Genomic DNA, 24256 nt, shown 5'->3' on the forward strand with positions numbered 1-24256 from the left:
TGCCCAGCGACCCTCAGGGGCGGATGCGAGTGGAGCAGGCCTGGCTGCCGCGCGAAGAGGCCCGGGTGCCATGCACGTGGGGGGTGGTTAGAGCCGAGAAACCCGGAAACCCCGCGCGCCGCCCACCGCCTCGGTGACGGGTTAACGCTTCTCCCGGGTGGAGGTGGGGTGGGATGTGTGGGAGGAAGGGCCGTCCAACCCGACTCCTCGGAGAGCAGCCGGCAAGCCAGCCCTCCCTTCCCCCACGGGCCCTACGCCGCGTGGGCCCCGCCCCCCCGGCCGCGGCGCGTGCGCAGAAGCCCCGCCCCTCCGCCCTAGCCCCACCCCCACCCCCGCAGCGGCCTCCTCCGCCACCTCTCTCTTCCTCTTTGCTCTTTCCTCCTCCTGTTTTCTTTTTCCTCCTCCCCCTCGCCTCCTTTTCTCCTCCTCCTCCGGCGCTGACGCTCGCGTAGGGCCCTGGCGTCAGACGCGCGGGGGCGGGGCGACTGCGGCGCGGGGTATAAGTAGAGGGTGCAGGAGGCGGTGCTTCCCCTTCTCCCCGGCGGTTAGTGCTGAGAGTGCGGAGTGTGTGCTCCGGCCTCGGAACACACATTTATTATTAAAAAAATCCAAAAAAAATCTTAAAAAATCTTTTAAAAAACCCAAAAAAAATTTACAAAAAATCCGCGTCTCCCCCGCCGGAGACTTTTATTTTTTTTTCTTCCTGTTTTATAAAATAACCCGGTGAAGCAACCGAGACCGACCCGCCCGCCCGCGGCCCCGCAGCAGCTCCAAGAAGGAACCAAGAGACCGAGGCCTTCCCGCTGCCCGGACCCGACACCGCCACCCTCGCTCCCCAGCCGGCAGCTGGTAGCCAGCAGCCAGCGGCAGCGGATCGACTCCGTTCTGCGGCTGTTGAGTAGTTTTCGATTCCGGTTGATTTTTGTCCCTCTGCGCTTGCCCCCGCTCCCCTCCCCCCGGCTTCGGCCCGCGACCCCAGCACTCGCTCTTCTCCTCTCACGGAAAGGTCGCGGCCTGTGGCCCTGCGGGCAGCCGTGCCGAGATGAACCCCAGCGCCCCCAGCTACCCCATGGCCTCGCTCTACGTGGGGGACCTACACCCCGACGTGACCGAGGCGATGCTCTATGAGAAGTTCAGCCCGGCCGGGCCCATCCTCTCCATCCGGGTCTGCAGGGACATGATCACCCGCCGCTCTTTGGGCTACGCGTATGTGAACTTCCAGCAGCCGGCAGACGGTGAGAGCCGGGCCCGACGGCGGGCGGGCGGCCATGAGGCTCAGGCGGCGGCGGCGGGCGGGTTAGGCCGGCGGGCCCGGGGGGAGGGGGCAGGAGGGCATGTCACCAGCCCTCCCCGGGGCCAGCGGGGCGAGGCTCGGGCGCCAGTACCCCGGTTCCCCGTGCCCGCAGGGACCCGCGCTGCCGGCAGCCGCACGCCCCTCTTACGCCGGGCCACTTCCTCCTTTGCGACCATTTTCTCGGCCTCAGCCGCTCTCAAACTTCAGGGTGATGACGCGCCGGGAGGGTGGGTGAGAATGGGTTCTAACACGACGGTCCCGCCAGTAGCTGCGGGATTCTGGGGTGTTGAGCGCCGAGCCCCCTTTTCCGGTAATAGGTGGAGGCGCTCCCACCACCCGAGGCTCTTGCCGGCGCCCCAGGACGCCCCAGGAAGTGCATTTCGTTGCTCGAAAAATACCACGTGTTGAACCCTGTAACCTCACAGGCCCGAGGCCTGTTCCGGCTACTGGCCCAATCGCCTGGCGGAGCCACGGGGACTTAGAATAAAGTTAATAATGGTGGTCTGGTGGTGGTCATCAGGCTTCTGATTCCGTTCTTAATAACTTGTCAGTGACTGATGGCCCTGGAAGTATAAACTACCAATGAGACGTGCATTGGGGTTTTTCCCCCAGTTCAGACATTTCTCACTCTTAACAGCAGGTTAGGAAGGAGGGGATGTGGAAGAGAACCCTTTTGGAGGCCATCGTTTATCTCAGGCTATTTAGGTAGTTGTGATTGTTTTAATCGACTTAGTTTCGTAGTACTGGTAATTTGTTCGGAATATTTTTTTTTCTCTGAAATAGTTTCTATGGTTTTGAAGGATTTTACTTAAAAATGCCGTCACCAATTTTGACTGGAAAATGTTACTTGTGAGTGTCGTGTGGACTGGACTCTTATACTTATGTGGCATTCTAGTGGTGGTTTCCTTTTTTTTAAAGTAGTCCAGAATATCCATACATCATGGGGAATGATTGAGCACTAGAGTCAGCTTGAAATTTATGGGGAAAAAGACGCAGCTAACCTTGTATTTTTAAAGTAAAGTTAAACAGTTTGCAAAAAAATCCAAAATTTGGCAAACAGATATGTGACCTGATGACTTGCCAGGATTTTTCTTTATATCTGGATCAATTGACTTGCAAAAGTCATTTTCACTTGATTTTATGGTCCACTTTTGCCCTTCTTTCCCCTGGCTACTTGAATATATGTCAAGTGTTACAAAATATAAGGAATTTATTTTTATTTTTGTAGGAAAGGCCTTAAAGGTGGAATTGAAACTTTTATTTCATTAACAGATCTGGAGTTATTTAGTGATCAGCTTTTCACTAGGTAAAGTTAATACTGAGATTTTTGGGTAGGCAGGCTATTGAGTGACAGCAAGCCCGAAGTTGTAAAACTGCACTGCAGGTTTTCTGCCCTTTTGCTCTGTAGGCAGTAGCTCCAAATGTCACTCCATAACGGTTCCTCCCAACTCTGGTCAAGATTTATCGCTGAATGAAATATCAAGGAAGATAATTTGGGGGCAGATAATCACAAACTGAAGAGTTGATAGAGAAAACTTGGACAAATTCTAGAGAGCATGAAATGTAAACTTCTGAAAGTGGCTGTTATTCTTTCTAAATTTAACAATTTTAAATCCGAAAAAAACAATTTTAAAAATTTCTTGGGGTTAGAAAAGTTGAACTTCAGGTTACACTCACTGTGTATTATACATCTATTGCAGTAGGCCAGTATTGTAACTACTCAAAAGAAGGTAGCATTTTTCCATCTTCCATTTATTTCATTTCTATATATACAAATTATTGTCTTTCCAAATATTATTTCCAGTGGTTTCCGTTTTTTTCTTCCCCTTATTTATTGCTACATTGATGTATTTGTAGAATAGCTTCTGAAAGTGACCAGTTTCCAATTTAACAGGAAGAGGTGACTCATTCAAAAGAAGCTCAAGCAGAGTCAGCTAAAAAACTAGGGGAGCTGAGTAGGCGTGGTCAATTGATAAATGAGCTGACAGTTGTTTGTCACTATCTTCTAGAAACTAAAACTTTCATTTATAGAAAGAAGTGGCTGGAAAATTTGTCCTCTCACTAATTTTACAGTTAACACTAGCATGGAATTTGTGAAAATTGGTGTTTCAGGACTTCAAGTGGACTGTGTGTTCCCACTCTTTAGGGACTAGTGTTTTCTACTTAATGATATATTTTTCCATTTAGAGTCTAAACTTCTGTAATAAGTGTTTCTTTAATGGTACGGGTGCACATAATTTGATCCTTCATAGATGTAATCATAGGGTAGATTTTGACATTTTCTAGCACTATTCAGAAATAATTGATTAATCATCAGTTATTAATGTAATGACTGATCTAAGTAAATGAGTGATCTAAGATAAAATTGGTTTTATATGTAAATAAAGCATTTAAAGTGAATTGTGACTATCGTAGACCTGGTATTTCAAAAGTTTTGTGTTACATAGCTAAGTACGTCCAACTTCACTTTAGTTTTTGAAAGCCTGATTCAAGTCTTTCTGAATGGATAAAGCCTTTTTTTTTTTTTTTTAAACATGGCTATAGGAATTGTGCCATGAATCACTGAAATCCCCCCAATAAGTCAGGAATTTTTTTTTTTTTTTTTTTTAGAAAATGGACTAATTTTTGTACAGTATTGACAGTGATAAGCAAGAAACAATTTTGACAAGTAATAGAGAAGAAGTTAAAATGCTTGAAAATCCATAAACTGCTCTGCTTGTGGATAATCTACAATTGCTTACTGTCTTTTATATTGCTTATTAAGCAGATTGTGAAGGGGAATCTCGCTTTTACAGTTGACTAGGAACAAAAAGGTGCTTTTAAATTTCATGGCAATTAAAGGAAGAGGTTGTTTCAGAAATAAGTTAGTTCTTAACGATACGTCATCCATTAACAAATTAACGTGGGAAATTTGGGGTTTTTTGATATTTGTCTTCTCTTTTTGCGTTGTACCATTTAAATCTAGACTGATATGAGGTAAGGTTCAGCCATCTTGAAGTTTAAAGAGGTAGAGGGACCATGTGCCCTACTGTTCCCTCCACAATAGTTTATATAAATTTAAGTGGGCTGTAAAAGTTTTGAAATAATATTTATTTTGAAAATGTCCTTCCTGCAGCGGAGCGTGCTTTGGACACCATGAATTTTGATGTTATAAAGGGCAAGCCAGTACGCATTATGTGGTCTCAGCGTGATCCATCACTTCGCAAAAGTGGAGTGGGCAACATATTCATTAAAAATTTGGACAAATCCATTGACAATAAAGCACTGTATGATACATTTTCTGCTTTTGGTAACATCCTTTCATGTAAGGTAAGCAAAAATATGACAGGTAAACATACAGTGTTTTAGTTTAATTGTAGTTTATTCTTGAAGATAGCAACCATGCTCTGTGTTAATGGATATCTTTATTTCCCAAATGCCCAGGTTAGGTAGCTGACAAGTTATCTCTGAATACTGGAAAAATGCTAAATCAATAGCAAGTAATGAAAAATTATTACACATTTTTCCCTAGGTGGTTTGTGATGAAAATGGTTCCAAGGGTTATGGATTTGTGCATTTTGAGACACAAGAAGCAGCTGAAAGAGCTATTGAAAAAATGAATGGGATGCTTCTAAATGATCGCAAAGTGTAAGTATAAATATTTAGTTAATCATACTTCAGATGCTTTTAATAGTTCAATTCATGCATTTTACAAGTAATATATTTGTGCTCTTAAAAGAGATACAGCTAAAGTGAAAATTAATAAACCACATCTTGGTAGATTTTATAATTGTCTTTTCTCCACATTCAGTGTAACATACAAGTAACAGTGAATTAATACAGCTGGTCAGCATTCAAACAGAAAAGAAACAGCAGAAGATAGGTATGCTGGAATATAAAGCTTTTTCAAAAATAAGTGCGTATTAGTTGAAAAACTAGAAATCCAGGCAGAAACTTAATCATAATTCCCAAGGTAGTAATTAGCCCCTTTTACATTCAAAGCTGAAGCTAAAATAACTTGCCTGTATTTACATACTGGTGTGACAGATAAACTGCGATACAAACCCAGTGGTCTAAATTCAGAGCCCAGGGTGACTCTCTGCTTGGCTTTACTCCCACAGTTTATTGATGGAGTTTAAAGATTGTCATAATTGTTGTTTCAACACCTTTTGGCTCCCTTCCCCATGTAAAGATAAATCGTAATTAAACCAGAAGTCTTCATGATTAATCTTTTCTGAAATAAACTTGTTCTTAAAAGTTGCAAACTTTTAAAATAATGACACTGATAAAACCTCTATAAGGCTTTCTGCTACAAGTTGTAAAAATACAGATTTTATGAGCCCAAAGAAATTACAAATCTCAATTTTATCCTCAGTGCCAGTGGATTTTGCTTAATTAGGCAAATTCAGCTGTGAGGTCATATTGTAAGTGAGCTGTGAGCTCATGTAAACTGCAGTGATGGCATGCAGATTGGGTTTGGTTCTTACAGGTTAACTGCATCACTCTTAAGGTGAGGTTCTCATAAATCTGCATCAAGTGGTATGGTCAGTCTGTACACGGAGGAGTCATGCACATGGTGGTACCTGTTGTGAGTTCCGTCAATTACATGATTAAGGAAAGACTTTGTAGTATGTAAAGAACCCCATACAAGTCTAAGAAAACCAGCAACTCCTCAGTGGGAACAATGTTTACAAAGGGTAATTCTTAAAAATAATACATCTTTAAATGAGAAAAATGTTCAGCATCATTAGTATTCAGAGATGAAACTATCTTTTGCCTGTCAGCAGTGCTTTAGGGGAAAAAAAAGAATGGCTACCACTGGTGGAGGTCTAGATTAAGTAAAGAACTTGATTTATTGCTGTTTTTTGAGTATAAAATGATATAACCCTTTTTTGGAAAGCAGTTTGTAGGTATAAACTTAAGATCATTTATATACCTTTCGAGCTGCCATGATTTCTGCAACTCTATGCTAAGAACAAATAACAAAGTTTCATAATGTTGCGGCATTATTTACAAAAGAAAGTTTTGTTGTCCACAATGGAATATCATGTTCCCACCGAGAACATTTATAAAACTAATTGCATGGAGAAGCAGCACCATATGGGTGGGGGGAGGTGTGGGGTGTGGCTAAGGGAATAAAATGTAGGTGTCTCCTATGGAAAGGAATTGTGCTGGACTAACGTTCTTAAGCACAGGGAACAAAAAGGCCTACGAAAAGTCAGTCACGATTTGGGTGGGATTATGCGTGATGGTTTTTTGATGTATATTATATTCTTTAATGACACATGTACTACTTTTAGGGAAAACCTCAATTTTTAAAACACATTTTGTTGATAATGCTGCAAAGAAATTTGTTCCAGGCCGTTGTATGTTCGAGTACAGAATTCGGTAGCTTAAATTTATATTTTAGGAGATTGCAAACAAAGTGCAAGAGCCATGTTGAAACAGCAACGATAAAAGCTTTTCTGTCTTTTCGCTGTCTTTCACTAGTGGTGCAGGCATACTCCACTAGTTTGTATTGCTGGACGTAATCTTCTTAACCCTAGGTTAGCTAGAAGGAAGGGAGAGGAGTGTGCATTAAGAAAAATGTTCTTTTTCGTGATTATAGTTAAGAGGTTTGTTCTCACATTGCACTTAAGGCCCTATTTCTGTTTTATAGTTTGCTTTTTATTAGAGATTCTGAAATTACCAGTAAATATTACAGAGTCAACCATCAGGCTTAATTAACCTGAACTTCATAAAATAGAACCTAATTTTATAGTTCTTATCTATTTTATTAGATTTGTTGGACGATTTAAGTCTCGTAAGGAACGAGAAGCAGAACTCGGAGCTAGGGCAAAAGAGTTCACCAATGTTTACATCAAGAATTTTGGAGAAGACATGGATGATGAGCGCCTGAAGGATCTCTTTGGCAAGTTCGGTAATGTGTCTGAATTAAATTTTTATACTCAGTTCTGAGTAATTGTTCAATGTTAGTTTTGGCTAATATTTTATATTAAAATAAATGGGACTTCACATATTTTAAAATATTGTAGTTATTTGGATTAAGCTACTGATAGTCCATTATACTAGCTTATAAATAAAATTCTATCCAGTTTAAAGGTTAATAGCATTGTATTAGCACCGTAAGGAGTGACTGTGTAATTGGAACAGATTTTAAAAGCTTTTGCTATGTTAAGAAATTGTGCTGGATTTATGCACTAACAGATCCCATCTCATCAGAGGCATTGCATGAGACACAGCCAACTTAGGTTGGAATGTAGTCTTTAATTATGGGACAGGAAAGCTGGCCAGCTTTAGGATATTTGGCCAGTCTCAGCATCGTGTTTGAGCAATTTAAAATAATGACTTTTAAAGACAAAGATCCAGATTTTCCCGTGAAGTGTGTAACCGGTCTCACTTTAGATAGTTGTGTAGCTGATCAGAAAACGAACTTTAAATTGTACTCTTGCAGGTGATTTACTTGCCCCTTACCTTTGCTTTCCTTTTTGTTTAACTTAAATAGGTGTCCCCTTTTTAAAAGCATTCCAAATCATAAAGAATGAGGAAATCTAATACTTTACTATTGCCAAGCTGGCATGCCACATTGAACCCTCTAAACAGTTGATGTGTGCCCATACATCTTGCAGATTCTCTGTAATCAGATGTGATTTTTAATCTTTTCTCCCCACCTACCTGAGATAATACTTACCACTTCAGTTAAGTCTGTTTTATTTGAGGGGGTGGTGGGGGAATATGTGTCTTCAGAAACATGCCACCTCCTCCAGGTGCTTCTGCTATGTCAAAGGTCAAACCCCGTGTTTCCTCTACTCCTTGTTGAAAATCAAGTGGGCCAAGGCTTAAAAATTCTTAAAGAAAAGCAAATTGTTTTAAAATAATGCATCTGTTTTGTACTAATGCTAAGAATAAAACTTCATCATCATTTACATTTCTCTAAAACATACCTCCTTAAATGGAAGGAGGAGTGTTTCAGGGAATAGAGTATTTACTTAGCTTCTTAGTAGAAATAAAGGGTCTTAAAGAGAATATTTAGTGCCCATGGTGGGAGAGAAGAGGGTGGTTATAGGAGGAATACATTTCTGGAGGCTTGGAGGTTTTTTTTAATCCCCATTTTTATATTTTTTTCATGGCTTTGTTTGTGTATTGAAACTTGAAATGTATAAACTAAATGTTGTATGGAATACCTTTGAATCATTAAAAAAATTTTTTTAGGACCTGCCTTAAGTGTGAAAGTAATGACCGATGAGAGTGGAAAATCCAAAGGTTTTGGATTTGTAAGCTTTGAAAGGCATGAAGATGCACAGAAAGTAAGACTTAAAATATACTAACCAAAGGCAGTGTGGGTTTTTCTGTATTTTATAGTAAGATGTGGGGGTATAAAGTTGAGTTGCTCTTGCATTGAAATACACATGCATACCAATGGCTAGTCTACATGTTCATCTCCACATGTATTGTTTTGAATTACTTGCGTTTTATATATTTTGAGAGTATAAATTGAAAACCTCTATTGTCTTAAAACCTCAAAGTTTAGTTTTTATGGTGGGTCCATCTTTAGCTTTTATAATCTAACAAATTTTCTTTATTGTTAAAAAATGACTTTATATATTGCAAGTTAGTAATTAAAATTTTGTGGTCTTTGTAAGGCTGTGGATGAGATGAACGGAAAGGAGCTCAATGGAAAACAAATTTACGTTGGTCGAGCCCAGAAAAAAGTGGAACGGCAGACGGAACTTAAGCGCAAATTTGAACAGATGAAGCAAGATAGGATCACCAGATACCAGGTTCATTTTTTAACTGAAAGAGCAAAAATAAGACAGGGATGAGGAAACCTATTTTATGTTCATTTCAGTTACTGACAGGTAACTGGAGGGTTTGAGAGGGGAAAAGGAGAGGAAACATGGGATAATAGGAAGTATGCTTAAGTACCACTATGGTTTTCTTTTTCCTTTTTCTAAATTTTTTTTCTTTATTTTATTTTATTTTTTTTTTAGGGTGTTAACCTTTATGTGAAAAATCTTGATGATGGTATTGATGATGAACGTCTCCGGAAAGAGTTTTCTCCGTTTGGTACAATCACTAGTGCAAAGGTAAAGCATATGATGCACTTTTTTTTTAAGATTTGGGAAAAATCCATGCCCATGGATATATGTATATAAATTTTATATTTCATATGGAGTGTTTTTCTTTATAAATGAATGGTCAAATCGTTTTTCCTTTTCTCTAAAAAATCAGCCTTTCATTTTTCAGAAAATCATATCTTTGCTTCATTACTTCAAAAACTTATATTCAAAAAAAAAAAACTTATATTCAGATTTGAAGTGGCTGGAAAGGCTGCATTTGATGACCATAGTGATCGATCATCACATGATATGCACTGTTCTGTACTCTGTTAAACTAGTTATTTTACTGGTTAAAGAAAGCAACTTATTAGGGAACTGTAATTGTTACTATTTGAGCTAATCTATATTTGCTTACAGAATTCACTCTGGGGAGTCAAACTTAAAGCCCCCTATAACAGTAAAGGTAGAGATCGTGTTTGCTTTTACTTGAAATCAGAAATTAAGAAATACAACAGTAAGATTCTAGTCTAAATTCTGGAATTTTGATATAAGAACCTCTACTTTAGGTGTTTTTTCTGGTGTCCATGGCCCAAGAATCCTTCTGTATTTAAAGTTCTGTATGTATGTACCTTGAGGGGTGGGAAGAGTATCTAAAACTTTAAACAGATTCTCAAAAGAGAACAGGAAAAATTAAAACTGAGTGCTCTGGAGTGACCTCGTAGCTGATCTTTCTACTCTGCAACCCCACTGACCGAGGGAACTTCTACGATAGAATGTTAAGGAGCACAGTAGAGGAATACACACAAAAATGCAAGTGATGTAGTTGTCTTCTGTTTCATTCAGCCTGTGCTTTTGTAGGAGAACCTGGAGTATGATAGAATCTATTCCTGAGTTTGTTTATCCTCAGTATGTTCCCTGAAAATCATTTAAATTGAATATTGTGCATCAGTTTATTTTGAATGTATGAAGAAGCATGCATGTTTTACAAAGGAGGGTCTTTATTAAGTCCTTTTCAAAAAGTCCTTTGTGGATCATATCGCTGTTGGCAAGGAGGTGAAAAAGTTTTTGCAGAAATTCTGGGAGAGGAGGTCATTGTGTTAATTTGATAATGCTTGCTGAAAAACAAATTGGTCAAGACAGAAGTAGAAAAAGGTGACCCTTCCATTTTTCATTTTCAGTCTTCAAAAGGAGTTTGGTTGGCCTTTCCAGATAATTTTCCATGCTTGTATACTTTTTGTATACGTATAAACAGTTTTTATGAAACAGGATCATAGTATACCTATTCTGCAACTTGTCTTTTTATTTAACAGATCTAGGTACATATTTATTTCAGGCATTTTCTGATTTTTCGCTAAGGGCTGAATATTCATGGTATAGATGTACCACAACTTATTCTACTATGCCTGTATTATTGGTCATTTGGTTTGCTTTGCATGCTACTAACAGTGTTGGACCCACCACTCTAATAAACATCTTTATACATATATCTTTGCACATATACCAGTATTTCTGAAGTTCAAGAATTGAAGTTTCTGGTTAGTGGGTGTGTGTATTTAAATTTCATACAACTGAATTGTCCCAAAAAGGGTGAACAAATTAAATTACTACTAGTCATGTCAATTTAGTAGAAAGTGGTATGCATCTTTTTAAATGAGATGTGCTTTTTATGTGTTTACTTGTTTAGCCTATTCTTTGCATGTTTTTATACTGCATCGGTTATCTTTATTGATTTAGGGGAAATTTCATGTCAGCGCTTTGTTTTATGTTGCAAGTATTTTCTCCAAGTCTTCCACTTAGGACTTTGGGGGTCTTGTGTCATCTTAGATTTTCCCTGTATTTTTGCATCTTATTTTCAGATACAGAATCTTATCTGGCAATTTGATTTTTTTCAATGTGATGTGAATAAGAGCTCTAAGTTAATTCAGAATTATCCCTTTGTACCACGTACTAGATAATCCAAAGTCCGTCTTTTCCCCACTGTTTTAAAATGTAAGCTTTAACATACGAAGTTCCCATAATTGCATGGGTATGTTTCTGGACTGTTTTTTGAGATATAATTGACATAAAACATATTCAGGTGTACAACATAATTGTTTGGTATTTGTATATACTGCAAAGTGATCACAATAAGTCTAGTTAACATTCATTACCATAGTTAAACATTATTTTTCTTTTAATGGTAACTGTAAAGATCTACTCTCAGCAACTTTCAGATGTATAATACAGTATTATCTGTAGTCCCCATGCTGTACAATACGACCCCATGACTTGCTTTATACCTGGGAGTTTGTACTTTTTAGCCACCTTCACCCCGTACCTCTCTGGCAACCACCCGTCTGTTCTGTGTATCCTTGAGCCCAGTTGTTGGTTTATGTTCTTTTGATTCCACATTTATGTAAGATCATTGGTCTCTGTTTGATTGCTGTTTTGTTTGTTCTGTGCCACCAGCTTCCTGTTTAATATAGCTGTATAGCATGCTTATGTATATTGCAGGGCTACTGAGAAGTTCTTCACGTCTCCTCATTGCTTGTTTAAAAGATTTTGAGTCATTGTGAGCTTCCTGAATATTGTTTATACCCCAGTATTTATGGCCCTTACGGTCTTGAATGTGAAATTTTAATTTTAAAATGTGGATATTATGATATTCAACTGCTTTTTCCTCCCCTCTTAACGAGTAATAAAGCATCTTGTCAGCTCGAATTGCTAGAATAGTCAAATTTTAATTGTGCATGTTTTTAGTGGTGCTAAAATTTAGCAGGCCTTGATTGTATTTAGAAATTAAACCTTAATATTGAAAATCTAAAACTTTTACAAAGTTGCTATTGTACCTCCACCCCTTTACTTCTTTTGCTTGGCTGGGATAATGCATGCATGTATTTACCCTTAATATTTGGATATCAAGGGAAAAATTGTGGGAAAAAAAGATGAAAGCATTGACAGGATTTAGTTAAATGTGAGTCGGTGGCTATAGTTGATACTCTGCTTTTTGTGCCTCATCCTACCATTGCATTAATCATGTGGTTTTTTCCATTTTCTTTTAATAGGTTATGATGGAGGGTGGTCGCAGCAAAGGGTTTGGATTTGTGTGTTTCTCCTCCCCAGAAGAAGCCACTAAAGCAGTTACAGAAATGAATGGTAGAATTGTGGCCACCAAGCCATTGTATGTAGCTTTAGCTCAGCGCAAAGAAGAGCGCCAGGCTCACCTCACTAACCAGTATATGCAGAGAATGGCAAGTGTAAGAGCTGTGCCCAACCCTGTAATCAACCCCTATCAGCCAGCACCTCCTTCAGGTTACTTCATGGCAGCTATCCCACAGGTAGGTTTTTTTTTTACAAGAGAACAGAAACCTCATGAAGGTTTTCCTCTTCAGTCATCTTTAATGTTTTGTGCCCCACTAAAAAATAAATAAAGCCCTAAGATGAAGAGATGTTAATTATGATTGGATTTGAAAAATGCTTAGAGTGTGAGGACCTGCTAAATGTTTTGAGTGCATAACTAGTTGCATGATTTGCTTTTTTCTTTAGCTGATACATTTGCTTGCTTTCTCCAGACTCAGAACCGTGCTGCATACTATCCTCCTAGCCAAATTGCTCAACTAAGACCAAGTCCTCGCTGGACTGCTCAGGGTGCCAGACCTCATCGTAAGCTTTTTGTTGTTGTTTTTTAAGGTTGCAAAGTATTTGAACTAAAAACATAAATGAGGCGAATTAGCTGTTATATCCCAATGGTATATTAGCTGTTGCTTTTTATAGTTTATTTTTATGGGTGTTCATTTTGGGGATCCTAGCATTTTGTTTTTAAAAAAGAATTGTAAAATGTTTCACCATTCCTTAAGACAGCAATATCTATGTTGTTTTGATTTTCATTTATGACAAGTTTGGGAATGCATCCAACTCAATTTCATATTTGGTTAGGCAGTAGTTTTAAAAGATCTTGTTCCATGTATGAGGACCAGGGTCCAGGCATTTTCAGCCTTGTCCTGTGGAATAGTGCTGTATTGCAGGAACACTTAGAATCAGGTTCATGTATCATGTTCGGATATTAATAAGTACTTGTCCTCGTATGAATGAAAATTTTTTATTTACTGAAGCTCTGATATGATTAAGTCTGGAGAAATGGCATATAGGAGCCTAAGCTTTTAAAAATGGTTTGTTTATGTTTGGTCATCTATAGCCTTTTGTGCAAACCTCAGCTCTGAAAAAGCAGCATGAACACTTGGTGAGTTTTTCCCAGTTAATGTGTGTTCATATCTTTAAACGTAGCATTCCAAAATATGCCCGGTGCTATCCGCCCAGCCGCTCCTAGACCACCATTTAGTACTATGAGACCAGCTTCTTCACAGGTTCCACGAGTCATGTCAACACAGCGTGTTGGTGAGTCTTAACCCTTCCTGTAAAAGTTGGTCTCCAATTTGAAATAGCAAGATAAATACGAAAATCTTTTTATTTTTTTAGCTAACACATCAACACAGACAATGGGTCCACGTCCTGCAGCTGCTGCAGCTGCAGCTACTCCTGCTGTTCGCACCGTTCCACAGTATAAATACGCTGCGGGAGTTCGCAATCCTCAACAACATCTTAACGCACAGCCACAAGTTACCATGCAGCAGGTGTGGATTTAATGATTTCTTTATAAAGATGACAGTCCTTGATCTCAGTCAAAGACATTGAAGACAACTGTATGATACATGAGAGCTTAAGCCATGTAGAACACCTTGTTGAGGTGCCACTAATTGATAGTATGTAAAAATGTCTTCTATGTGTTATACTCTAGGAACTAGACAAGCATTCAGCAGTCCCTCATCCTGAATTACTTATGTGATATGAGGGTTTTGTTTGGCATAGTTGTAAGAAAGGGTAAAATAAAGTTTAGTTTGTGAGATTTGCCTTACCTTTTTTTTTTTTGACCCTAGGACCAAAATCGTCGTTGATCATAGTAGAAGTATGATTCCAAAGAATACTCCAGATAAAAAAGAAAATTCAACATCCCCTGTGCTTATGATACTTGAGCACTTAGGTGTTAATATAGCTATCTTAGGCTGTATTTCTGAATCACTCAGCTTCTGTTTATGTTTAGATTACAGTCTTTATCCAGTTAATTTCCAGTGATGGCTGTGTTTGTACTGGCCATTACTTCTGTACTTTTTAAACTTAGGAATTTTCCCGTTTTCTTTCTAGCCTGCTGTTCATGTACAAGGTCAGGAGCCTTTGACTGCTTCCATGTTGGCATCTGCCCCTCCTCAAGAACAGAAGCAAATGTTGGGTAAGTACCTTTGTCCCACCTAGTCAGTTATGGAGACACTAGAAAATAGGAAGACATTTAGACCTCCTCTGTACCTAAAAATGACAGCTAGGGTGGCAGGATGTGAATCGGCATGAATGATTATGATGGCACAGTTTGTCTGTCTGGAAAAGCTATTAAAATGTTGCCTTTGATTGATAGCGTAATAGGGCATTGCTTGCCATGTACCCTGCCACATTTTTGGAAGAAAGAATTTGAACCAAATGAGTAAACCACTTTGATTTTGCCTGAGCACAGATTTAACACTTTAATAGTAAACATAGCTTCAGTTCATCTTTTTTTTTGGCAAACTGACAACTGCCAAGAATTAATTGCCTTGTGGTAGATCTTAATCCGTTTTATAGCAATCTTATGAAAGATAATGAAATGGTGGATTATGGGTTAACATTTATTTGCTGTATACAAAAGGTTCTTAAACCCCAGTTTTAATATGGTAGATGCCTTAAAAATTTTTTGTTTTTTTGATTGAAGGAGTGTTTGAATGTTTTTGTTCCTAGGTGAACGGCTCTTTCCTCTAATTCAAGCCATGCACCCTACTCTTGCTGGTAAAATCACTGGCATGTTGTTGGAGATTGATAATTCAGAACTTCTTCATATGCTTGAGTCTCCAGAGTCTCTCCGTTCTAAAGTAATTTAAATTTTATCATTTATCTAGTAGCTTCTTACAGTACATATTCCAGGATGTTTTGTAGGAACTTAATTTTCTAGGACATTTATAAGTGCTTTATACAAGTCACGCACAGTTCTAAGAGCTTTATGAATATTAATTGAAAATCCTAATAATAACCTATGGTGCTGTTATCCCCATTTTATAGACCGGGAAACTGAAGCATAGAGAGGTTAAGTAATTTGCCCAGTGCTCACAAAGCAGCTAGTGAATGGCAGAGCTTGGTTTCGAATCCAGTCACTGTAACTCCAGCGTTCGTGCTCTCTTAACTGTGCTACATCTTTATTGGAGAAAGGGATGTTTGCTGATAATTCTCAACTTTGGGGGATTTTTGGTGGAGAGAGAGTAAGAAGTGCAAGAGGTTCATAATTGTAGAACAGTGGTGGAATGGAACCCAAAAGATACGGATATAGTTGGAATGTTTTTCGATAACAGTTGTTTCCACTTTCATCTGAGGAAAGGAATTTGCCTTTGTTGGACATTTGTGTGTTGAAGAAAGGAATTTGCCTTTGTTGGACATTTGTGTGTTGTCAATTTGAAATTATCGTCTAATTATTATTTTTCAGAACCAGTTTTTCTTTTTTTCAGGTTGATGAAGCTGTAGCTGTACTACAAGCCCACCAAGCAAAAGAGGCTGCCCAGAAAGCAGTGAACAGTGCCACTGGGGTTCCAACTGTTTAAAGTGAGCCTGCCTCCTGTGTTTGTTTCTTATTCTATTTTAACAGTTTGAGCACATTTTGAAACATAGCAAAAACTCATTTTACCATTAATTCAAATACATTGCAAATTTTTCGAAGAGAAGTAGAGATACAGAGGAATTAAAGGAAACTTTACCTGTTAACCCTGGTATTGACTTGAATTTTTAAGATCAGAGCCCTTTCAAGCATTTTGTATAGTAATTTGTATTAAATGGCTGTAACAGGGGTTGGCCCTGTGTAGCTATTCTTGGAGGACTTTTCATAGCTTAATACATTTTCTTGGGTGGCAGTGATGACAGTTGCCTTTTGGCCTCTGCTGTTGCCTTTCGTTACCCCCAAGAAATGGGGTGATGTAGCTGTGTAGCCAGAGCCAGGGATGAGCAAAGCTCTTCTGTAAAATAGGAAACAGTTGGGGCTTTGGGGGCCGTGTTACGTGTTGAAGCTACTCTGCTCCACCGTTAGTGTGAGAACAGCCACAGACAACATGTAAACCAGTGGGTATGGCTGTGGTCCAGTAGAGCTTTACAGAAGCAGCAGCCTGTAAACAGGCTGAATTTGGCCAAGGGCTTTAATACTAACAAGTGCCAGTATTGGTCCTGTTATTTTTCTTGTTTTGTTAAAATATTTGACATATGACACTGTAAATTTAAGGTGTGTAACATGTTAATTGGAATCATTTATATATTGTAATATGACTGCCATTATAGCTATAATTAGCACCTCTGTCACTTAGGTAAAGATCCTTTCTTTTTAGTGGTTGGAATCATTAAGTTCTGTCTCTTAAATTTGATGATTATAATCTTTTTTCCCCCCACATTTACAGATGATCAGGGACCACGAAAAGAAACCCGTGCTTCACCGAAGAAAAATACCTAAACATCGAAAAACTTAAATATTATGGAAAAAAAACATTGCAAAATATAAAATAAATAAAAAAAGGAAAGGAAACTTTGAACCTTATGTACCGAGCAAATGCCAGGTCTAGCAAACGTAATGCTAGTCCTAGATTACTTATTGATTTAAAAACAAAAAAAAAAAACACAAAAAAATAGTAAAATATAAAAACAAATTAATGTTTTATAGACCCTGGGAAAAAGAATTTTCAGCAAAGTACAAAAATTTAAAGCATTCCTTTCTTTAATTTTGTAATTAATTCTTTACTGTGGCATAGCTCAGAATGTCACTTCTGTTTTAAATAACAGAATTGATAACTGAGCAATGAAACGTAATTTGGATTATAAAATTCTTGCTTTAATAAAAATTCCTTAAACAGTGCACAGTGATGTTATGCTATTTTATTTCTCTTTGTAATTGGCTTGGGTAAATAGGTGATAAGCTGGAATTGGTGTAAGAACCTCTTTCATGAGAAAGGTACTTCAGAGGTTTCTTAGTTTTATGGAAAAGAGGCATAAGACAATGTCTGTAATGCAGTTTATGAATTTAGATTTCCATGTGAGTTCTTAAATCAAGGCATATATTTTATTTGTTAAATGACCTTAACATCTTTTGAGATGATGCCAGTATATGACTATGTTAAGGTTTCTAGGCTGGCAGATAACTAGCTTAAACCCTCATTTATGTGGTATAAAACAGTAACAACTACTGTATTTGTTGGATAGGAGGGTATAGATAAAAATTACACTGAAGACTAGATGTATTAAGTGTATAAAATTTAGGATTCGTTTTTTTAAGCCTTCTTTTTAAAAGTCCTTTAATTTGATGATTGTGACTTATTTCAGTGTAATACCTTATCATCCAAAGTACTTGTGAATAATGAAGATATAGGGCTTCTACATCTAGAGAATAGATGTAGAAGATCAGGATTGGGGCCCAGGACATGCATTAAACCAGATACCCCTGGCAATTTCAATGCACTTTAGAGAATGGCCTAGTTTTAACTCTATTCCATTCTCTACATACTGCTGCCAGAGTTAGCTTTCTAAGTTGCATATCTGATTATCTCATCACCATGCTAGAATGATCTCAACTCTAGCTCTCGCCTTTGGGAGCAAATAAATAAATCCAAATAAAACCTTGGCTATGACAATGGCAGCCCTCCCTGCATGTTGAAGCATTATGATGCTTCTGTACCTGGAATGCTTTTCACCTTGGCTTCATTTGGAACCCAAGATATACCCAAACCCCACCTCCTATCCCATGGCTTAAATCAGTGCACCTAGTAGGCATTACAGTGATGATTTTGTATTTTGCCTGGCCATTGTCCTATTCTGACAGTTTGTTGAGATGAAAACAATCTTTGAGTTATCATGAAAGTGTTCCTCAGTGCTTTAGGAAGGCAGAGGAATATATACTATGTTTATCAAAATTTGACTACAAAATGGTTCAAGCCTGTAGGTTTTAAAGGAGCAACTTCTAAGATGTCTCAAGCTAAAGTTCTCACAGCTCTCACAGATTCCAAATCTAGAGTTACAGATAGGGTTTGCACAGACGGTAGCTTGCTTTATACATTGGATAGCTGGAATTTGGTATTTCTTGTGTGATATGAAGATAACTCATTTCTATTTTTGAAATGTCTATTTTCTTAGCGGAGGCAGCAAAACTCAAGTAGTTGTGATCTACTTGCAGGAATTGACATCAAAAAAAGTCAGTCTTCATTATTTGATGATTCTGTATTTGCAAATTCACTAAAAGTTACTTGTAACCCCAAAAATCTACTTGTGCAAACAATAGATTTCCGTCATTTGCAGACATGCACAGAGCATCAAATTTTGAGTCTCCTGAAATGCACATGTCCCCAGCTGAGGTCAAAAAAGTCTGCCTTCTTGTTTCAGCTCTCATAAACAAGTATCCTTTTCAAGGTCATTCTTGTGCCGTGTGTGTGTGTGTGTGTGTGTGTGTGTGTGTGTGTGTGTGTGTGTGTGTGTGTGTGTGTGTGTGTGTGTGTGTGTGTGTGTGTTAAATGACACATAAAACAAAGCTATGTATCAGTTGATGGAAATGTGATGGGCTCACAGGTATCTAACCCTGTTATTTCCTCTAGGAGCAATGATTCAGTATTAACTAATTACAGTGTTAACAAGACTTCACAAAACAATCTCCACAATTAATGAGGACTAGTGTCTGATAAATGTATGGCTCATCATCGACAGTAGTTATTTTAAACCACCTAACTTCGTGCAGGATTTGAGGTGAAGCAGAAGAAGGCAGCTGGCACTACTGTACCGTACACAAGGCATATGTGTGGCTGCTTCTGTTGGAAGGTCTGAGATAAACTAAATTGATTAAGTTTTTCTGTGGGTAGTAGATATATAATGGCTACTTGGAAACTGCTTTTTTAGCCTAGAATCTCCTTTTCTCCAGTTCATGTACACTAAGACTTACATGGATAAAACAAGCTAAAGTAATGTGTCTTGTTTACAGGATGCTACCTTTGATTATACTTACTTCTCTCCCATCAGACTCATGGATCACAAGTGAATGAGTGACATTTTGGAGAGTACCTTGAAATTTTCGTACTCTTGACATAAAACCATGGTCCCTATTCATGTGCAGTGAGCAAATGACTGAAGAGGACCTGGATAGTTGTGCTTAATAAGTGCATTCTCCCTGTAAGACCAGTTCTCATGGAAGCAAAATCAGAAGTTTGGTTCAAGTTGGAAGCAAAGCGGGTAGAGCTGGTCAGCTCTGACCAGCCGTGATGGTCTGATGCATGCTGCTTTGCTGGAGACCAGTGCTACACTGATGAGTTCTGGCCTCCCTTTTTCTAGGCTTCACATTGACTCTTCTGTGCATATAACATATCTTCAATTAGACAATCTAACTAGTTAAATTGAAGGGTTTTTTAGTTTCTTTGATACATCGTGGATGTTGCTGTGTCAGCCACCTGTTTGCAAGTACTATGTGTAAATTTGGCAGAATAAGAAGGTAACTATTTCAAATTTTACATGTTACCTTATTTACCTTTCTGTCTGTCCACAATTGCAAGGTTCGGGGGTGGGGGGAATTGTCTTATCTGCAAAGGCAGAAAAACATGCAATTTATTTACTGACGTTGTTACTGACATATTCCCCAGAAAACGTGAAACAGGTTATTCATTAGCCTAAACTAACATTCTCATTCTCTCTGTAGAGAAAAAGCTCTTTACATTGGAAGTCAATCTTTCTTAGATCCACAAAATAAGTAATAACAGTTGATAAACACAAGCAGATGGATTTGTGATTGGTCATGGGGTTCTGTTTCTGTGTACCCCCAGCCCCAAGTAAAATGTGGTACTTGGAATATTTTATTTTGATTTTCAAATTGCTAAGTAAACATGCCAGACTGACATCCAAAAAGTTAATATTTCCCAAACTATTGAAGACATTTTGACCATTTTCTTGTAATAGCATAAAAAGTTATAGTGATGTAAAAAAATGACTCAGATGCTAAATTGTATGCTAAACACATCCTTTCAATTTTTAAACTTGTTAAATCTCATTTTTTGTAAGTAATTATTTGCAAATGTTGGTGATTATTTACAGTACCAATTATGATACAGTGATAATTTGGTGGCACCATAATTATGGGCAGCAACAAAAATCATGAAATAAGTGTCTGAGGAATGGAGATCGTGTGCACGAAGAGACAGCGGTTATGGGCACCTCTGTAGAGCAGGGATTCTTAAGATGGGTGGGTCATTGTTTGAAAATCAGAATTTCTTAAAACATTGAAAAGCTTGCTTTTGAATATTGAGCATGTGCTACACGTTCACTTATCAAGTGAACTCTTTACATGCACTATATCTAATTCTTATTACCATCCTATAAGTTTGATTCAATCATATTCTCATTCTACAGATGAGGAAACTAAAGCTTCAAGAAGTTTTGTGACTTGCCCAAAGTCACATAGTAAGTTGTAGTGAAGCTAGGATTTGAATCCAGACCTACAGTTCATGCTCTCAGGTTCTGTGTAAACTGCCTATGAACTACGAAAAAGTAAAGTTCCATAAAATCTCAGATGCTCGGGCTACCTTCAGCCTGGGCATGGGAGATGGGATGATACAAGTATATCAAAGCGCATGAGAGTAAGCCAAAACGTAAAGGTGCTTTTTTGTTTTCACATTTTAGGGCAGTCAAAAAACAGGGAAAGAGAAAGTTATTATTTAGAAAGTTAAAAGAGGTCTTTGACCAAACTGAGCCTAAAATTCTAAATCAGAATATTTTCCTTTCTTCTGAGCATGTTGGACTGCCTGGGAATATCAGACATTTCCTTTATCAACCCTGTGATCATTTTTCTGAGCTTGTTCATATTCTCATTCTAGGTTCCCTTGGAATTGTAAATGGACTTAACCAAAACCTTTTAATTATCCTGAGTTTTTATAAAACTTGAGGAATAAACTTCTGACCCTGTATTGTACTTCTGTGCCAATTAGGAAGATGTCAACCTTTTCTCAACAGTTATTAGCAAATAGATAAAATGCCACTGGCTGCTGCTAAAGAAGAAATTTCTGACAAATTAGGTATGTTTATTTAAGTAACATACTGCCAGTAAGTGGCAAGGCCAAATCTAGAATTCCAGGCTTTCTGACTCAAGTCTGTGCTATTAACTTTCATTTTGTTTTGGTTTAGTTTTTATTTCTCTTGCTAATCCTTTAAGGTGAAAAAACTTCGACAGGAATTCTTTGTATTTTCTTTACCAATTATATTAATGGATAACAACTTGTAAAGACTTTTTTTTTTTTTTTGGTCGTCATTTAAACTTAGTTTTCACCTGGTCTCAGAGATCACTGAAGTGATGTCAGAATCATGGCAGTCTAAGTCATTCTTTTCTCACTCCTTTTTTAATAACAACTAACTAGACCTTCATAACAGAACAGAAGTGCCTCTGCACATTACACCAAGGGACACACCAGCCCACCTGTGCAAAAATAACAGGTCCGTAGTAAGGGCTGTGGATCCATGGGGTTTGGTGAACCTGCCTTACCCACCACCACTTGCCATGATGGGGGAAAAAAAAAGCCTGGAGAGTGCAAAACTGGGCAGATATTCACAGGTGAGAGAGAATTGGTGGAAGTCCAGCCTGCCTCGGGAGATTCCAGCACGCCATCAGAACAGCATAGACACAGATAGAGATGAGTTTGGATGCAGAGAAGAGGGAAGAACTCACACAGGCAGCCGCCTTCCCCAAGAGCGCACTGCAAGGGGCTGGGCTTTTGGTGGCAGCAGTGGCAGCCTCTAAGGCAGAGGAAGTGGAAAGTGGGGACCTCGCCTATGGAGAAGGTAGGTGGAGAGCAAAAGTGGTGAATGAATGCCTGACTACCACAGTTGTGCAGAGTTTGGCTGGAGAAACCCATCTCTCTCCAGCAGCACCAAGTTTTCTGAGAACAGACATCCATGACTGGAGAGAGGAAAGAGAAAGGTAAGGATATCAAAGGACATTAAAGAAATGCATTTCCTGGTGTCTGCTTCAGGACTTTAACAGGAAGTCCACCAACAAACCTCTGGGAGTATTCCACTCAAGGATACCCCCACCAGGCTGTGGGCACCATCATTGCCTCAAGTGCCAGACTCACCTCCACCCCAGTCTACTGCCAATTCCTTGTGCACACTCCTGAATACATCCCAAGAGCTAGCTCCAATAGACACACAGGATGCCCAGATAGCAGGTCAAGCTCGGTGAGCCAAGGGAGAAAGCCACAAACTTGAGCTTTAGAACCACAGTCTGAAATACAAAAGAAAGGATTCTAAATAGCCAGTCTGTTGAACTGTAAGAACCAAGGAGGACATAAAACCTTAGTTAAGGTGACTGCTGCTTCAAATGTGAAAGCAGGAGTTTGTACCTACAAACATGAATAATCAAAGAAGTATGGTATCACAAAAAGAAAAATAATTCACCAACTGAACACAAGGCACAGTAGATGGCAATCTAACTGATAAAGAATTCAAAATTGCTTTGATGAAGAAATTCATTAAGCTCCAAGAATACTCAAAGATAATTCAATGAACTAGGGAATAAAATGAATGAACAGAAGGAGGTTTTTTTAAAATTAATTTTTATTTTATATTGGGGTATAGTTGATCTACAATGTTGTGTTAGTTTCAGATGTACAGCAAAGTAGTTCAGTTATGGAAGGAATTCTTTAACAAAGAGATTTAAATTATAAAAAAGAACCAAATTCTGGAGCTGAAGAATTAAATAGATGAAGAATGCAATAGAGAGCATCAATCACAGGACAGACCAGATGGAAAAGAGAATAAGTGACTTGGAGAATAAGAATATAGAAATAATTCAGTTAGAAGAGGAAAGAGAACTAAGATCTAAAAAGAGTGAAAAAACCATGAGAGTTAATTGAATTCAATATGAAAGACAAGATTAATTGGTGTACCAGAAAGAGAAGAGAGAGATAAGACATTATTTAAAGAAAAGCTGAGAACGTCCCAGAACCTGGACATACATACCATAAAGCTAATAGAACAGACTATTACTTCAATGCAAAAAGACCTTCTCCAACACACATAATGAAACTGTTAAAAATCAATGATAAAGAATCTCAAAGGCAGACAAGGAGGAGAAAAAGTAACCTACAAAGGGACCCCCATTAGGCTAGCAGTGGATTTCTCAGCAAAAACTCTACAGGCCAGGAGCAAGTGAAATGACATATTCAAAGTGTTGAAAGATAAAAAATACCAGCCAAGAATACATCAGGCAAAGTTATCCTTCAGATATGAAGGAGTTAATACTCTCTCAGACAAACAAAAGCTGAGGGAATTCACCACCAATAGACCTGCCTTGCAAGAAATGCTCAAAGGAGTTTTTAAAGTTGAAATTAACATGCTAATTAGAGACATGAAAACATATGAAAGTATACAATACTCTGGGAAAGGTGAAAAATAGAATTAGAAAACTAACTCAATATTAGAATGGTGTATTAACCATTTAACTATAGCATAAAGGTTAAAGGAAAAGAGTATTAAAAAACAGCTACTATCATTTGTTAATGAATACACAGCATAAAAGAGGTAAATTATAACATCAAAAATATAAAAGGGGAGGAACAAAAGGGTAGAGCCTTATATATAAAGGCTTATATATGAAGACTTATATGGCTTATATATGAAGACATATGAAGATAAGTTGCTATCAGCATAAAAAGGACTGTTTTATCTATGAGATGTTTTAAGTAAGCCTTATGGTAAACACAAAGCAAATAATCTAGAGTAGATTCAGGAAACAAAAGCAGGGGAGGGCTTCCCTGGTGGCGCAGCGGTTGAGAATCTGCCTGCCAATGCAGGGGACACGGGTTCGAGCCCCAGTCTG

General features: G+C 38.4%; 1 protein-coding gene across 2 annotated transcripts; it reads left to right on the top strand.

The window, feature by feature from the left end:
* Positions 1-520: 520 nt before the first annotated feature.
* On the top strand, positions 521-17110 carry PABPC1 (poly(A) binding protein cytoplasmic 1). 2 transcript variants are annotated; one of them, XM_036830063.1, is made up of 15 exons: positions 521-1235; positions 4410-4603; positions 4806-4921; positions 7054-7193; positions 8486-8580; positions 8917-9054; positions 9265-9360; positions 12378-12650; positions 12885-12975; positions 13597-13707; positions 13789-13943; positions 14512-14596; positions 15133-15263; positions 15891-15984; positions 16824-17110. In XM_036830063.1, the coding sequence occupies exons 1-14, from the start codon at positions 1043-1045 to the stop codon at positions 15981-15983; spliced, it is 1911 nt and encodes a 636-aa protein (XP_036685958.1). In that variant the 5' UTR covers positions 521-1042; the 3' UTR covers position 15984; positions 16824-17110. The 2 variants fall into 2 exon arrangements, with proteins under 2 accessions (XP_036685958.1, XP_036685960.1); XM_036830065.1 differs by having other exon boundaries at positions 7054-7184.
* Positions 17111-24256: the final 7146 nt, after the last annotated feature.

This window comes from Balaenoptera musculus, chromosome 17 (assembly GCF_009873245.2).
Source record: "Balaenoptera musculus isolate JJ_BM4_2016_0621 chromosome 17, mBalMus1.pri.v3, whole genome shotgun sequence".
In the NCBI taxonomy this organism is placed as follows: Eukaryota; Metazoa; Chordata; class Mammalia; order Artiodactyla; family Balaenopteridae; genus Balaenoptera; species Balaenoptera musculus.